This window comes from Anopheles gambiae, chromosome 2, assembly GCF_943734735.2.
Source record: "Anopheles gambiae chromosome 2, idAnoGambNW_F1_1, whole genome shotgun sequence".
Lineage (NCBI taxonomy): Eukaryota > Metazoa > Arthropoda > Insecta > Diptera > Culicidae > Anopheles > Anopheles gambiae.
The window spans coordinates 76,298,934-76,317,121 of NC_064601.1; the positions used below are offsets into that span (position 1 = coordinate 76,298,934).

Sequence of the window (18,188 nt, forward strand, 5' to 3'; positions counted from 1 at the left end):
AAAATATGTCCCCTCAAGAAACATTTCTTCACGCGGAGGAGATATGTATACTTCCAACCCGCCCATAATCCGGTGCGATCGTTACGGCAGATCGTTGTAAACGAATGATAAATTTGCTTTTCTCTTTCTCGTTCTAAATTAGAGTGTTTTATTCAGTTTGTCGCATGCACTTTCCACTCACACTTTCTACAACAGCAACGGTGGAATGCTATAGCAACACCGCAACAGTTCTAAATGGTTTTCATTGCCATCATGACACTACAAGTGAGGAGTCTTGCTTGAGGGCCAGTAGCCGTTGGCTGGCAAGAGTTCCTAAATTACGGAAGTGTCCACAGGCTGCCTGGCACGGCCGTGTGTGGGGTTGCATTATTTCACGGACCTATCGTTACAGACGTCACTCAACAACGATCAGGCACTTCTTTAGCGGCCCATATTGAAGACGCGCTCGAAAGAACGGCATTATAGCCGAGAAATGAGGCACAGCAGCGCTACCGTCGAGGACGTGAGACACGCACGGTTAATTTACGATTCGGATACGGCATGGGAATCATTTGGTCGCGGCCTTAGCTAAACAGCTCCGACCGAGCTGTTAACTATCTCTCTCGGCAGCTTGTCCCGTCCTACCGTATTTGAGTGACAAACCAATCGGAAAGAAAGGCCGGGAATGAAATTCACATGATTTTGTTTTTGTTTTACTTTTGGGCGGTTTTTCGAAATGCGGTAGAAGATATTTACGGCCCAATTTGTGTGACATTGACGACGTGCGGCGAGAGAAAGGAGTTAACGTCAACCGAGCTCATCAAAATGGGGTTCTCTAAGGAGCACTATTCATGAACACGTAAACGATGACTTACACATGGAAAAAGCGAAAGGTTGATGTTGTGTATTAGCATGTATTTGTAACAGATTATCAGATTAAAATTTCGATAGAATAATTCAGGGTAGAATAATTTCCAAAATATTTAAAATATTAAAGTTATTCCATATTTTCTATTACAAATTCTTTTGACAGAATGATCTCTATTTTATCTTGTACGGATACATAATTCTATGGGTTAAAGAATTGTCAGAATTATTATGTGCGATCTCCATAAATATCCGTCCATGCGATGCACCTTTCATTGTTCTGTCAACGGATTGATCACTTTGCGTCAAGAGCGGTCGATTGAACCAGAAGAGTTCATTTATGTCAACAGTGGTGACATACATGCATGAGAAAAGGATGCGAATGAGATGGCTTCGCGGTATGCAGTAATGCGTGAATGATTTTTACGAACCGCAAACAGATTAAACATTAGAGCATATCATCATTTTTACCATGTTTTGTGACTAAGTTTGCTACTAATGCTGTAGTACATACTACATGAAGTACTATAAGTACTGCAAGTACTACAAAAAAGGTACAATTTATCACATTAAAGAGATACTTATTTGAACATTACGGCATTAAAATTGCATTATAAATCTAAAAACTTTTGGAATAATGATTAATTAAACACGCTGCTGTATTCTTCAATCTCAGTCCTGTTTACCATGAAACAATTACCTCATTCACCTACGCGCTAATTGCTTCACTAGCAGATATACTATATCATTTCCATTCGATAAATTAAAATGCTTGTGACAAATTTAAATTGAACACGGTGCACGGTTGATTCATTCATGCAGGTCGGTAAACGCGGTACCGTTTTAATGCACTCCCTCGTCCGTCGCATCGAATCGAAGCGTATCGCGGCGAATGACAAACCCCGTACAGACGCACGCACCAAATATACCCTTCTTTTGTATCACGGCAAATGGACAATTGAAATTGATTGGTATCGACCTAAACAGGGTAGCTGGGCGGGCGTGTTTTATTGCCTAGGATCGTGTCTGCACTTACCTGCAGTTTAACCAGATTGGGATGCTCGGTGGACAGTTTCGCCAGCAGCTGATAGTCAGATTTTGCTGCAGCTATTAACCATTCCTTGGCATTTGGATGCTGCATCTATTTAAGGTAAAACAACACACATATCGAAAACGCGTCGGTTAGCGTGTTTATGTGAGCACCATGCACATTGGTTTCCTCCCCACTTACCAAGTTTTCGGTATTGAGTGTTTCCTCGGCATTCTGTAAATCAAAAAATAAAAATAAAAATAAAAGATCAGTACCACACACACTCGTCATGAACAAGTTGAGTAAACACGTGCATATTCTTGGCAAGTGGAAATTATCATACATAAATCAAAACAAACTTCGCGCAACAGATTTGCTGCAGTAAACATATACAACAACCATTCAACAAAACTGTTGAGATAAGTTCGACAAAACAAACCCGTAACAAAAAAGAAAAAAAGAAACTCTCATTTCTACCAAATGCAAAGCAATGCAAAACGTTATGTGTTCACATCTCGCACTGGCTCGCAAAAGTATCGTTTCATTTGCATACGTCGACAAATTGTAAATCAATTGCAGAAGGTTCCAGGGTTTAAACATGCGCGGCTAGGGTTTTGGTTTTTATATCACCGTTTTTTTTTTGCTCCCTCTCCGGTGCGTTTACACGAAATGGCAGCAATAACCATAAAAAGTTGAATATTATTAGCTCGCTCTCTACAACGCGCTCGATCCGCGATGCAGCTTCGGGGCTAAGGAAATCAGCACATCGCTTCAAATTATCACCGGCGCAGTCGTCAACACGGTCATCTCATCATCCGGGTAGGTTGACCGTAGCACATGTAAAATCATTAAGATATTGGTCAGTTTGATTGTTTGTTTGCTTGTTCACTGGTTTATGGGTGTTTTGTATATTTCTGTTTTATGTCATTTTACAGAAACAGGAGGTGTACATTCAACAATTGATATTCCATTTTTACATTCAACAATTGACTTGAACAGAGTTGTTCATAAATGCATACAATTGTGTACTAGATATTTAATTATAGTTATACTAACTTCTCAGTTATATGCACAGCATAACTTTTTTTTTAATAAAAAAGCTAACATGTAAAAAAAAAACAAAAAAAATGCACTAGTCAAACTTTGCTGACCAAATGAACACATCCTACTTTATGTTTGAAACGTAATTCTAAGGAACAACATGTAGCTGTTGCAAAACGGTACACCTAGTAAACAGCAACTATCATCACGACGGAAAATGACATTGCTCTTTCCAACCGAAAGAGTGGCACACCGTTACCACCATCGTCGAAAAATACGTTCCTATTGATGGAACCATGTTCACCGTATGGCCGTGTTTAACTTTGTACCGGTACAACGATGTATATATTGGAAACTTCCAAATATCGTTCATTACAGTCATAGTAAAAGTTTTCGGCCATGGAAGGACACTCGACGGCTGCCTACTACAGTTCACCCCAGCAAACACGCTTCATTTCACAATACCATATTGTACTCGTGCATACAAAAAGGGAATGTCGATGTTGTCTTGCTCAGTTCTTTCCCGGTACACCTGACGGACTCGTCATCACCGTCCATCCGTTTGATGTGCTGTACGGCGTATATGGCATGCGCAGCGCTTTCCATCCTCATCATCTGTAGGAGCAGCAGCAGCAGCAGCAGGCAGCTAGCGCTAGTGGGCCGTCCTAGGTGTATCTCCACCTTCAGATGACGATCCTGCGCTGCGTAGTGTACCAACCAAGACGAATGTTACCGAAATGTTGCAGGTGAAGGTGTGGAAAGTGTACGCCAGTTCATTAGACAAAGGTATCCACAATGTAATTCCTTTTCATGACAGGCGCAGCATGGTTGAGCACCACCTGCACCCCAGACCCGCCTCCCACTTCGCATTCTTACCGAGATCGTCCCAGCACTACTGCCATGGTGGACGACCGTTCTTCATCGAACCCCGTCGTGTGGTGGCAATATGACCGCGGGGACTAATGAAGAGCATGTTCGGGTGAATGACTACAGTTCCGTTACCATCATCATCACCATCATCACCGTTGGCATACACCACCACCGTTTCCTTGCAGCAGCACAGGGGTTAAACACTGAGTGCTTTTTAAGGTATGCCACATTCGACGGTACGACGATACTGATGAAAAGTAGCCAACATTTGCAGAATTTGAGCAATGTTCGCTTGGTTCTGATTTTTGCAGTTTACTGTTTATCACAACTCATTATTAAGTTAATGCTTACAATGCAATAAAACGAGTAAGAAAAGAAGCAATTTATCATTTAATACCAATGGAAAAGGAAATTTATCAATCTATTTATATAAATATTTACAGTTTCCAATCATTATAACATTTTGTGGAATTGACAGTACAGTTACCCACTTACTAGAGCAAACATTAGGCAACATTTTCTTTCAAAACAATCCATACCTTCGATCCTTTTAATGACCCAGTATGTACACAACAGAAGCCAGAAATAACCAACCGTCAGTATTCTACGATGAGATGTAATCTATGATGATCTAAAGCCCAGCCTCAGTTTCTTGCACCTTTTGTAGCTATATTCTGGCAAATATTTCATCAAAATGTACTATGTTTTTGGAAAAGTGAAACATCCTCCACCGCCCTATCCATTCATCCCGTACCATGTACCACTGCACGTTGGCAAGGGTAGCCATTGCCGGGCAATTTTCCACAACAGCCATCATCCGTTAGGCACTGAAAAACACTAGGCCTTTACTGTGTTTGCTTCCCTTTGCTACACAACAGTCCTACACTCCAGCCACTCCAGGGAGATGGTGGATGAATATATTTCGGCTGGATAATCAACCGCTCTGCTACCTATCCGCGTGCTCGGACCAGGTAGGATGGAGATTGTGCCGATGCCCGGTTCCCGGCAAACCCGGATCATCCCTCTTCTGCGCGAGATCGGCTTCCAATCAGGGAGGGCAACACATATCGCTATCGTGTTTGTCCTGTGTTTATTTGGCTAGTTTCTTTTGTTGCTTTATAACAAGCTATCCCTCTGCAGTGGTGCTCGTCGACGCATCATGGTTCCGTCGAACTTCCACAGTTGTGCACTTCCAGCACCGTGGAATGAGTGCGTGTATCGGACTTTCAATCCGTACGAAGAAGTGCGTTGATTAAGTCAAAGAGGGTTAATTTGCATACATCGGATATTGAGCCGGGTAGTGCGGCACCCTCAACAGTGTACGCTACACTATCTGTCAAATTTAATACACATCCTTCCATCGTGCCTACCTTCCGCCGCCTCCCGGGCCACCTTAAATTTACATAATCTATGCAAATCGAAGAAAACTCGTTAATTGTCTTCGGACTCATTCATTTACCGGCTTTCGGAGTAAAATTGTGAGTTCGGATCATCGCAACACTAGTTGTAAAACGTTTGGTAAACTTTGGCAATCGTTAACAATTACCAAGAGTTATCTACTTCATTTCAGCCTCCCTAGCCCTTCCACTAGGCACACATCTCGAAACACACGATAAGATTCAAATCAAATACTCCATTTCTAAAACTTCTCCAAATAGGGGAATGCGCGCAATGCTAGGCGATCCTTCTTCCCTGCCCCCTCCCCTGCGTTCTAACGTCTGCAAATATGTGTGAGTATGTGTCTGGAGACATAGATGGCCCACACCCTGGTCGTACTGGCAACACTCATCTATCTATAAATTATCCTACATGTGCAAAAAATGTAAATTTTACCCAACATGCGTGAATAAAAACATGGCCTACTAATTACACACATTGCATTTAAATTATGGCGTCCGCGTGGAAACGAAAATTAATTTTCGCGGAATATAAATTAACTGCAGTTAGCATCGTTTGTGTGCCCGGGCGCGTTTGTGTGTGCATAACGATGTGCACAGACCAATCGAACGGGCTCGGGCTCGGCCTCGTAAACCCTCCTGGGGGCCTTTTCGTCGCAACTGCGTACCCCGGCAGCCGCAGTACAAACATCCAAAACCCTCTCAAACGAGCGAGCTCGAGCGGGGCGGTAAAACGCACACCGAGAACCGCACCGCCGAGTGCACTGCGAAGGCAAATGGTCTCGTTTGATGGGCTCCTGGCAAAACTTCCCGGATCCCCGGCTGCTTGACACCAGATTTTCACAAGCCAAACTACAATTACAAAGGCAAACACGCACACCGGCGTAATCGCACGGTTCAACAATCCATGAAGCCGGAGCCCGCGGAGGATGAGTTAAATGATCTTTAACTGATTGTGGTTAATTAACCGCTAAACATTTCTGCGCAATAATGGTTGCCGCTCTAAAGCACTTTTTTAAAAAGAGAAATATAAACTTGAACCCTTTCTTTTTATGTGTTTATGTGCAGAAACTGTGACTTCTGCATAAGGCATGTTGTTACCTGAATGGAAGATAAAACTAGCTTTAAAAGATGCTCAATACTGCGGAGCATTGGCTATTTAATGATTCTAGATATTTGTTAGGTGTGCTATCAATTACCAATCATTTCCTTATGTATGCAACGTTTTGTTTAAAATAATTGCATACTACAAAAAAAACCCACTAAAAACCCACCCATCATAAATTGTATGTGCCGAATGTATTACAACGTAGATTGAATATAGATGTAGAAGACCATCACAAAATGGTTACAATTTCCCTTTCGGTTATCTATTTGTTAAACAAACCCTTAAAGTACTCCCTGGTTAAATGATCCCGTTGTGTGCTCTTTATTACCGCACAAACCACACAATACACTTCCACAGTCTCTAATTGGAGGCGCAAGGTCCTGGTGCGCTTGAACAATCACCCACTTCCCATATCATCACACTTCCCTCGAGGCAATATTCAAGTGTGCACTTCCGGGTTGCCAGCTTATCCCAAGCTTCTAGATGACCGCTGGCAATAAGTGTGCCAACATGTTTTCCTCTATCAATTAATTTATTCCAATTTTTGTGAAACCACGACTCCGACAGGTATGGGAAAATGAGCTCATCCCTACTGTGTAAATATTTCCCGCCAGCCAGTCGTGTAAATGGTAAGCTCATTATCCACCACTCGTGCGGCACTCGCGATGCCAGCTGGAGAGGGCACAAAATATTACCGAAATATCCTTGTTTTTCGGTTGACTGCTAGGGATGGAAGAAGACCCATCTCTCAAGTGGCTCTTTACGTTCGTTATTCGCGGCAAGTCGGCCAAACTTCATCGCCAACGCAACACTCATGCGCTTGCCGGAATGTTTTGCATTTTATTTAAAATCATGATGATAATAAACAGCATAATTAAGTGCATCCAAAAACCGTGTAGTGCATCTCGAGTGCGATGACTCGGTGCCTCCGATATTTGCACCACAAAAACTACAACAGTAGCAGTCCTAGCAGTTTGACTTAATTCCCAGCCATTTTTGACTCGCCCTGTCGAAAGCCGATACCCCTCCAGATAGTGCGCCACGCGCTGCAGAATGTTTGCCGTGTGGTTGTACCGCTTCACCAGCAGTCGATAATAGACACTTGAACTTTTGCACAATAGTTTACCCGCAAGGATTCGCTCACAGACGCTGAATGCGGTGCGTGCGTGAATTGAGGGCTCAATCAGGGACGGTTCGCTTGAATTGAATCATCATGTATCAGGGCAGGGTTCAGTTATTTCAACCATTTCCGTTCGCCGGAGCGTGTGGAGTCCGTGCCACTTTTGGCTTGTTTCCGGTTTCAATGTCTCCAAGGCACACGAGCACACGTCAGCCAGCGGAGCGACTAGGGTGAACAGGAGGAGTTCGTGTGCTTTTGTTGCCTCAATCCACTTCAACCATACCCCTTGATGTGCTCACATTCAACCACAGACACTAGAGTCTAAAGTTGTACAACTCTCCTTTGTCAGCTTACCACGAGAAAACGTTCGTCGGTTTTCCCATTCCCAAATGGGCCTTGTCCCATTACGCTACTTATAGCTAGTTTTTCCACGCAACTCTAGTCCACACGCTAGTAGCTTGTACTATGGCAAAAACTGCTCCCTTTCCATGCCACCTCGTCCTTCTACACTCGAGCCGACTGTTGCAGTGCTGTATGTGCTCGGTGCAATTTGCATATATAGTTGACGGTATTAAACTTATTTGCTGCAAACATACCTTCAACCCTCCCAAACACACACTCACAAGATCGTGTAGGATCGTTTCTTTCCTTCCAGGCTGCCGCACTTTTCCTGCCTGGCAACGTCATCTAGCGTCGTCTGGAGACACCGGCACATGCAGCAGGGAAAGCAGCGTTAATATTGTCACTGTAGCAAGGATGTCCTAAAATAACCTCTTTTGCAACAGGAAGGAGCCAGCACTGGAGGCGGTTTATTTTGGCACGAGGGAGAGGATTCCGTTTGTCAAGTGTCGTGTAGTTGGAGGAAACCTGCATCCTGTGTGTTTGTGCAACATTTTATAATCGTCGTTCATAACGAAAACATCAGATAGTAAGCCGATTTGTGTGCGGCATGCTATTGTTCTCCCTGCGGAGTCAGGCAGCACTATCGGGAGTTAACGGACCAAGCGACAAACAAATAGAGCTACATACCAGATAGGGAGAGCAATGTGTATGGCTTTAAAAATTCGTCTCCACATTTTGCGACAAGCTGATTTGTTCGTTTGATTCCTGGAGCTGTTTGTAAAGACATTTTATGCGATTAAGAAAAACTATTTTGAACAAACTTTATGTATAATTATGTTAAGTCAAAACAGCAACTCTCACAAATGTTTCACAACTAATGATGATATTTAATTTCATGCAAATTCTTGCTCGATGGATTTTTTAAATTATTATTTAAATATAATTTTAAGTTTTATCACAACCTCACAACACTTCAATCATATGCCCTAGATTCCTTGAATGGCACTGAAATGGCTTTGTTTTGAAAAAGCTACAATAGCAAAACATGACGCTCTAATGGTCACATACTCACACACAAAGCAAATGCCTTTCGCGTTGAGATTTGATGGATATTGTAACGCACACGAAAGACAAATATTTGTAGTTTTTAAATAGATCTCCAACATGGATCGCGCTCCCTGACAGCAGCGCGATGGAAGGGACGTCGGTGGTGTTGGGAAAAACAAATCCAAAGTGGATAATTTTTCATCAAACGAAGAAAATGAGACCATGGCCCCGGGACCTTAAATGGCCACCGCCATTGCAGCTTACCGGGTGGGCCGGCATGATCCCGAAAGTCATGTGTCGCATCCTTCACTCGCATCACCCATCCGGATGGGAACCATGTCACGAATCAAGCGCGGCCCAAGTGTCTTGCTGCTATTATCCGGGTCCGGGGTCGAATAAAATCCACGGGAAAATCTTCCTCGTAACACGAGCTGTGCTGCTGTGACGGAGGGAGCACGCCACCATCCGCATCCGAGGAAGGGAAGCAAGGCGCAGGGCTGTAACAAATGACATAATTTCCTCAAACTATTGACAGACTCGTGTCAATTGTTGTTTACTCAAGAAGCGATGAAGCGCGCACCCACGACCAAACAACGACACCGTGTGCCGAGTATGTCGAAAATGAGGCTATAATTCATAAGACACGATACTTCAACGCGTACTGCCCGGAATGGAACCGATCCACGCTAAGCTGGCAGCGCCGTTGCGGATGATGACGGTGTTGATACCTAAAAATAAACCGATGAATTCATCACCCATCAACGGGCCCAGGGAGGGCACGAGCAGTTGACAGCGATTCAGGCAGATCGGTTCGCTCATGGGTTCGGACAGGCAAAGTGTAGACGACAACGACGACGACCACGGTGGAAATCACAGCTGTTCCGAATTTTCCCGATTTCGTGTGACATGCTAACATTTTCTTGGCGATGAAACAACGCAACAATATACAATAGCAATTAACCATGGTTCCTCCGCCGGTTTACGTCTTGTCCGTCTTTCCCCTTACCAGTCGCTAGACCTTCACAATGCAACCCATGGCCATCGACCAGCAACTGAATTTTCCCTCGGAATTCTCCGTTTTGTCTCTTTACACTCATTGCTAAATAGACGCCGTGGTTAGGCCCTGGCTCGGAGACAATCCCTTTAATAATGAGCTGCAGCGTGACATGGACACACTGTTCTGTTCTAGCGCTCAGTTTCAGTCGTTCGTGTTCAAGTATCCACCGACTTAAATGCTTCCATCTGAGCAACATCGCGTCCGATTTTCCGCATCTCATGAACGCACCCCGAGAACCCCCGTGCCAGACCTTCCCCGCGCTGGCGTTGCATGATGAATTCATTTTATTTAAATTTAAATACAACCCAACAAGAAAAATTACCATAGGCTTCGCGCGTTCCTTTTGCTCCAACTGTTCCCAGCTGTTGATGTGACAACCCAGCTGAAGGCGCTACTACAGGACGTCACCACTTTTCCTCCGTACCATTTTTCCGTCGCGAGATCTAGTCGATCGACTCCTTTTTAGATTGTTTGTTGTCAGCTACGTTTTGCCATCGTAGGACGTAGGACTTGCACACATTTCGTGTAGCTCAACCAAATCTTTCCCATTAAATTGTTACGAATCGACAGGTTACCTATTTGCATGTTATCCACACTTTCAACAGACCCACTGTCGTAACGTTTGCGGAAAATTTACCCTCGTTTTATGCCGTCTTTGAATTTCCTGATTTTAATTCCAATGTTAAGACTCATGCCTTTCCTCAATTACGTCGAAAACAAAGTTACACTCATAAACCTGCACTGGAGCAAAGTTGTGATGCCTCATAGGTTTATGATCGAAACAAAAGTTTTGTTTTACTTTTCGCTTTCTCTATCGGACGTAAAAAGTTGAAATTTGTGTTCAATTTTACAATCCTTGGAAATTTCCTTTTTTTATGACACTTTCACCTTCTTTTAAAGGAATATTCCACCATGCGTACAATTTCTGTTACGACTTTCGATTATCCTCGTTTGGAATTGTATTTAGCATTCAGCACTTTTGCCCCAGCGTATGTGCAAAAAAATGGAATATTATCAACACTCTAACTGTTACCATCTTATTTTCTACTCACGTTGGAAAGTAAAGTATGCGCATTCTTACAAAGCACGTAAACCCCTCTTTTCGCTTCATTGCCTATTGAACCATTGGAAGTATGCCTGAGCACAGTGCGCCAGATCCTTCCAAAAATTACCGTAAAACTTTAGCTGCAAACATTTTAATACGTTTTTATAATGCCTATCATTAAAATCATCAACTAATGAATTCAGTATTTCGAATACGAAATTAAACGCGCAATAACGACCACATCATTAAATCGATGAGCGAAAAGAGCTCCCCGGGCTAAAGCACTAAAAATGAGACGTGAAAGGAGGACCAAACACAGAAACAGGCAAAATCTTATCAACCGTCGCACCAGTTACGTCTGCCCAGATCTTGAATGATTTCTCTCCCGTGCTTCCCACCGATTCAAAACGAAAGGCTAAAACCAAGCAGCCAAGCAAAACAGAACGAGACCAACGCAAAGGACTGGGATTGACTGTATGTTTCCCGCTTCGTTCAAGTTTTGCATTCCCTTTAGATTCATCTCGTCAGTACAGTTGGTTTTTCAAGGAACGCGTCAATATATGTATTTTTGCCCGCTGGCTATGGAGTGGTGCAGAATCGATCCTTGAGCTGTACCCATCGCTGAGGATCAACTGCATATGACGGCATCATCGGCACAAGCTGCATGAAACTTCCCGTAGGCTTCGGCAGCTCGTCAACACACAGCAAACAGGCCTCTCTTGTTTGTAGCAAACTTGCATTGACACTTCACGCATGCACGTAGAATGCATACATGCGAGTAAAAAATAAAGAAAACAAAAACGCAACCTAAACCAAAACATTCCTGCCGACGTCGGGTGATGAGCGCCCCCGGGACGGGACAAGTTCACGTGCCTTAAAGCAAACTTGCAGTACACGGAGCGAATACCTCCCATATGGCAGCTGCAACAACACTGTCAAGAAGGAATCTGGCGCTGGCACACATTTACGCGCTACGGAAAAGGTCCTCCCCCGTCCGCTCGTTCTCGTGTATGTGTCTGGCTTACCGCGTCCGCGTCCTGGTCCTGCAGAGCGCTCATCCGAGAGAGGAAGCATTTGTTTTGCACCGTGTTTACAATCGCAATTAGTTCATGTAAATTCGAAATCATTTGTAATTGACATAATTGAGACTGGACATGCAATTACGTCGAAAGATTGAAGAACTTTCAGGTGAAAGGCCACACGAAATATTATTACCGGCGGTGGTCGAAACCTGCACTCCGTGTGCCACCCTCGCGCGTTTTCTGTCCTTGCCACGCAGAAGGGAAAGGGGCTCACTTTGTCTAGAAACCGTATGTGCTGCTGGCGTGCTGCTCCATGAGTGTGTGTGTGATTGTGTGCGCATCGGCAGTAGTATTTCTGCATTGACACCACAAGAAAGCGCAGATCGAAATTATCCATCGGTATCGCGCTGTGTGGCCATGCAACATTACTCTAAAGACAACGTGCAAACGCAGAAGGCTCTCATTTGGCATAAACGATCCAAGTCAAGGCAAATGAGTTAATCTGCCAAACGCCTAACGGCAAATGGACGCACACGTCAAATACTGTGCCACGCACCGAATGCTACTCCTAACCTGATGACCACGATGATGATGATAATGATGATGATGATGATGATGATGAAAACACTTCCTCTGTGTACACACACGATAGTGACGATGGAACGAGAACATCCCAAGATTTCCGGAGAAAACACAGTCATTATCTTCTTCCTTACAGAACGTTCCGTTCACCTGCAAACGAGCCACCAGGGAGCGGACACAAACACACTCACACGAACCAGGAAGAGGTACATTTTATTTCAATGAAACGGAAAAATAAACCGTCCCTAAGTAGCCGAAATTAAGTTAGTTTAAAGTCCCATTCCCGATGCAATTGAGCTCATTCAACAGCATCAGCACTGCGCGCACCCCGTTTTGCTGTGCTTTGGGGCTCATTCGACAGAGTAAGGAGAATAGTGGCAACAACCGGGCAACTGAAGCGATCAATGGCCCCGATTCCGGCCCGGTTGGCTATCGCCACTAAAAGGGCATTTTATTTGTTCGGCTGCTGCTAATTAGAAGACCTTTGCGCGGTGAGCTTCGGTGCCTTTTTGATTGATGCCCCCCAACACACACACACACAGCCAATGGCGAGAATGTGGCGCCACTCATCAATGGCGACCAGCCTTGGGAGTTAGGGCAACCTTCGGGCTCTTTGATTGTAGCTTTGGCGGGTTTATGAATGGAAATATACAAAAACCAATAAACGTACGCATTCACTACGGATGTGTTCAGAACGGGGGTTTGCTACTGATGATTTCATTCACAACTTCTGTGCTTGGTTAGATACATTCGGTGGTTCCATTTGCTTTCTTTACGTGATTTGTTGCACCACAAAATGTTCCTAGGACGGTATTGCTTACTTTAAACCTAACGAGGTCTATGCGGAAGTATATCATTCTGGGAAGTTGTGGGAAGAGTCACGTCCAATAGTTTAATATGTTAAGTTGTACAAAATGTAAATTATTTCAAATAAAACGCTGAAAATTCTTATATTTATAAAAAATCGTAAAAAGAGAAAAATTAATCGAAAGATTAAGCTAAATAGATGCTCAAACTATTGTTTTATCAGTAATTGATGTTCCCTTACGCCCCTACGCCTGCTATGCGTGCTATGCGTGTATCCATGTATTTGTTTAATTTATATGTTTACGTTCTATTATAAGATTTTGTTTTGTATTGGATGATAATTCATTAAAATCCTAAACAATAGCGATTTAATTGTCGCTATATTTCTTACAAATCGATGAGTTGTTTGTTTTGAACAATTCATGTTGCTGTTAAAATCATGTGCAATTTTTTTTTAATTATGCGGCAGATAGAATATGTATTTACTATGGGAATTTTCTTTAACTCGGGTTGGCATAAGTATTTCTGGCTGACACAGTACTATGGGCGTCTATTATTACGTGATCAAGTAAAAACCAAGTAGAAACTAAACTCTCTGGCAAATCGTCGAACAATTTTTGCAAACCATGTTTCAAAGTGGTCAACCCGTTTTTGGCTAGCAAACGTGTTTCATTACTACGGTGTTTGGTTGTAAAACATTTTTCTATTGTCAAGATTAATGCATGCGTCGTAAAACAATCATTTTGATGCCATCCTTTTATCGCGCCTAAATGATCGGACACATGTTTGGAGTAGTCCGAAATGAAAGCACGCGATGACGGGGCAGTTTCCGCACGGATTTGCCTCCGCCTAGATCGCCAGACCACAGCAGCGCTAACGATCGATCAATCGATCGAAACACGATCGAAGACACAATTGCACGCGGTGGGGTGTTGTAGCACCGCAGCATCTACATAATTTGTCTCCAGCTGATATTTGTGAGTCGCTCGAAACATAAAATAATACATCCTGTGTGGACTATCGTGAAACCGTTTAATCCCCAAGCGGTGACGGTGCAACTTTTCTTCCGCGGGGCGCATAGATTCGTCGAACACACCATGCAGCCGATGACCTGCGCGATGAAATAGTTTACATTTGGCTGGGGCTTGGGAATGATAAATTAGGCCCCGAGGACGGGGCCAACAACTTGCGGTTCCAATCACGGTGCTGCGCGCTGTCGACGGTAGAGGTGATAACAGAAGGAAGGCTCGAACAGGATTGGTGATGAATTCCTGCACAGAAGATCGAATCGAGCTGCGATCGAGCAGAATGATTTTATCAAATAATTAAACTCTTCCATAGTTATTAATTACAGGCTAGCAATCGAACCTACAAGACCTGCGGAAGGAGCGCGAATGAGAGAGATGCTCAATCTCTTACTAAGATAGAGAGAAAGAGAGTAAACCGATCATTTCCACACTAGAGCCAGCGTACGGGTTACTTCCACGCTATTTGGAAGGGACGAGACGAATAGCCGAATGACACACACACGCCTCTTCCCATTGGGAGGTCGATTGATGTTTTCGACGAGGTAGGTATTCGGACGCTACCCGATTTAGCTACGGTCCGCTAAATGGATCGCCTCGCCCCGCTATTTCGAGCAGCATAATTGAAAATCAATAAATCGTATTCAATTAAATAGAAATTAATCGTGAGCTCGTATGGCCAAACAATCGCTATCGAAGCGATAGGGCAGCCGATTGAAAACAGGTCCGTGGCATCCGGGGGATAGTCGTGACAGGAAGGGGCAAGGTTCACAGGGCGCGGCGTGTGGCGGAGCGGTTTTGGAAGCAACCACAACACTAGTAATAATTTATAGTTTTGACAGCTTCGTAAGCTTATTTGTTTTCTTCTAGCTGGTGCTTCGTCCCATTGTTGCGCTTCTTTTTGTCCGTCCATCATCAGCCCCCGGAGGGCTTTGCAAAGTAGTCGACAAGATCGCCTTGGCAAGCAAGGTGACGAAAAGGGTCACACGCACAGCGTCTGGGCACGACACGGGAACAGTACGGCCAGCCGTGGGCGCTGCAAGGAAGAAAGGAACTACAAATAAAGATGCAGCGTCACTGCTGAAATAGGAACGCCGTCGAAATGCCATTTTCTCACCGGGGGACGAGATTTTGGGCTTTTGAAAAATTGATATTATTATTGAATGTTTTACCACCAGCTAGTTGGCATTATTAACATTTTTAACACGCTTGTACATATATTTGCGTTCATGTTTTTTTTTTCTTCTATCGGGCAGAAAGGTTCTCGTTGGACTGGAAGCAGTAAGGCCATCGTGTGAACACAGTTTGTGAAATATAGGAGGGTTAGTTTTAGATCTACCATGTATGGTCACCTTATGATGATTTAACGTGCATTTTTAAACAAATTATGCGTGAAATCAAATACATTTTAAGCAAGTTGTTACCAAACAAGTTACCAAATCGAAATGGACCCAATATTTGATTAAAAGAAGTAATTTATGAAACATTTACATTTTCCTGGGAAACACTTACCTTGTCCGGTTTCTTCTTCCCAATCGGTGATGGAATCTTGGCCTCTTCTTCCGATGCGAATCGGTTAAACTTCATCATCTTTTCCTTTACACTCAGCTTGTTCTCTTCCGATGCAACCACTCCCTTCTCCTCCGGTTCAGCAGAGGCAACATTTTCCTTATTTTCACTTCTAGTATCACTCACTGATCCTGTGGACCTCTCTTCGACCGAATTTTGGCGCGAGTTCGATGCAATACTGCCTCCCGATTCACTTACCCGCTTACGGGGTGGGATGGCTGGAGGAGCTCCGTCATCATATGGCACCATCATGTCCACGCTCGGCTTACGACCACCATCCGGAAGTGAGCGTGTGTCGTTGCTGTTACTGCGCACAAGCAACGGATTCACTTTCCTACTGTCTACACTTGCAAACTCACTGCCGAAGCTTATTTCCGACCCACTGCGTACGTAATCGGAGCTGTTGCGCCGATTCAGAGCGATACTGCCGCGCGGACTGCCTTGGTACGACACCGTGTCTGGAGACACCACCGGGGGCGGACGGTACGGTGGGGGCTGCCGCAGCGGGGAAGCTTCACTATCGGACCCAAGCAAACCGTAGGACCGCGACGCCGGACTCATAGGCTGCGATTCGGTGCCAGCATCTTCCGGAGGAATGCCATTGTAGTACTTGCGCCGCAGAACGAGGTACTTCTCGTTACCCTCGTGCTTTACCGATGCAATTTTGTTGACATATTCCTTGAACCGTCGTCGAGCTTCATCTGTTGCGATGGAAAGAATATAATAAGTTTGAAAATGAATACACAAAAGCACGATAACACCTTAGCACACACACAGTCATCGGTTTATCAAGGTTTCGTTCACGCACAAGCCGATGAATCAACAAGTGTTTGTACCTGTGGCACGTACCTTGGGTATCTTTGTTCGTGAGAAAGCTGCGGAAGTGCTTCACCAGCGTGTGGTTGGTGAGCTTATAGTTATTCAGCACCATAAATTTTCTTATTTCCTCCATGGAAAGTTCTTTCGGCTCGGTATCCATCGTGCAAAGTTGAAAAAACACAGCGCACTACTTCACACAACACAACAAACACAATGTAAACAAACGAGCAAACGGGGTTACCGCGATTCGGAGCTGCTTTTCGGATGTTTGGTAACGCTCATGCGCGTTATGTGTACACAGCACACTTAAAATGTTTCCAAATGCACTAAACGTTTAGCTAGTTTTCGTAAAATAACAATAAACTTTGCCTTTTTATTAGCCTTTCGCACGGGAATCGCACTTCGGTACGCTGCGGACGTAAACAAATGGTTTTGACGTTTGAGTTGACAGCCTGCTGGCGAAATTCACCATGTGAGTTCGCCCGCTGCTCACGGTTTCGCTGCCTGATGAGAGCGAGAGAGTGTACAGCGGCACCGCGTTTGTACAGCGGCCTGGTGCACAATCATTTTGAAGCTGGCACGAGCTATGGTTGGTACTGAAAATGAGCAATAATCTTATCGAAATCTAAAAAACCTCCACGTTAAATGAAGTTAAGGTTGAAACTGAAAATAAACAAAAACAGCTGTAGACTTAAATAAACCATAATAAATTGAACTCAATTAACACCGTCGTATTGCTACATACCGGCCAGCTCTAGAAGCACGTGAGCGTTTTACACCATGTTACATTGGTAAATATCAACGCTTCTAAACCACACGCAGAGATAAATCGGTTTCGTCTAAAGCATTTCGATAGAAATTAATAATTAGCAAGCCTTTCATCTGCTCTTCACGCGTTTACGCGTAATAAAGAGCTCAAAAGATGATCGATTTGATGCTACGCAGCAATTGCAGCACATTTACCGTCTGCGTCGAGCTGTGGCTTCGGATCCCCTTGCTCGTAAACATTAGTGGCCATGTAGACGATATTAATAAAAATTTGTCATTCTGTTTGCAGATTTGCAGCCCTCTTCATCCGTCTCATTGCTCGCGAATGGGCGGCTGTTCGTCTATGTTAATTTCCCAGACGACAGCGATATAAATTCAGTGAAAGAGTAAAAATAACACAACCTCATGTATTGGATCTCAATCAAGTTGGTACATACAGCTACGCAATAGAAAGGGAATCACACCCAACAGCTCTGCTCCAGACGATTCACGAGAGAAAATAGAATGATTGCAAATATGAATCCATATTTTTCATAGTCAAATGTAATATTGAAGGCATCTTCAACTTTCCCTGGGATGGATGACAGTTTTTTTAGATTTATTGTTCTTGAATTAAGTTTCATAAGTCCAGTGAAGATCATGATTGTGAGGTACAACGTGTTTTGGTAGAATTTCTGATTATTTAAAATGAAT

At 43.8% G+C, this 18,188-nt stretch overlaps 1 protein-coding gene across 1 annotated transcript in view; it reads right to left on the reverse strand.

Moving 5' to 3' along the window:
* LOC5667309 (ankyrin repeat domain-containing protein SOWAHB) overlaps positions 1-17,164 on the reverse strand; it is a 54,687-nt gene extending 37,523 nt beyond the window's left edge. The window contains exons 1-4 of the mRNA XM_061651861.1: positions 16,758-17,164; positions 15,852-16,609; positions 2,078-2,110; positions 1,883-1,987 (exon numbers count right to left, since the gene is read on the reverse strand). Of these exons, the coding sequence (XP_061507845.1) occupies positions 1,883-1,987; positions 2,078-2,110; positions 15,852-16,609; positions 16,758-16,887 (1,026 nt within the window). The 5' untranslated portion in view covers positions 16,888-17,164. The remainder of the gene's footprint in view (positions 1-1,882; positions 1,988-2,077; positions 2,111-15,851; positions 16,610-16,757) is intronic.
* Positions 17,165-18,188: the final 1,024 nt, after the last annotated feature.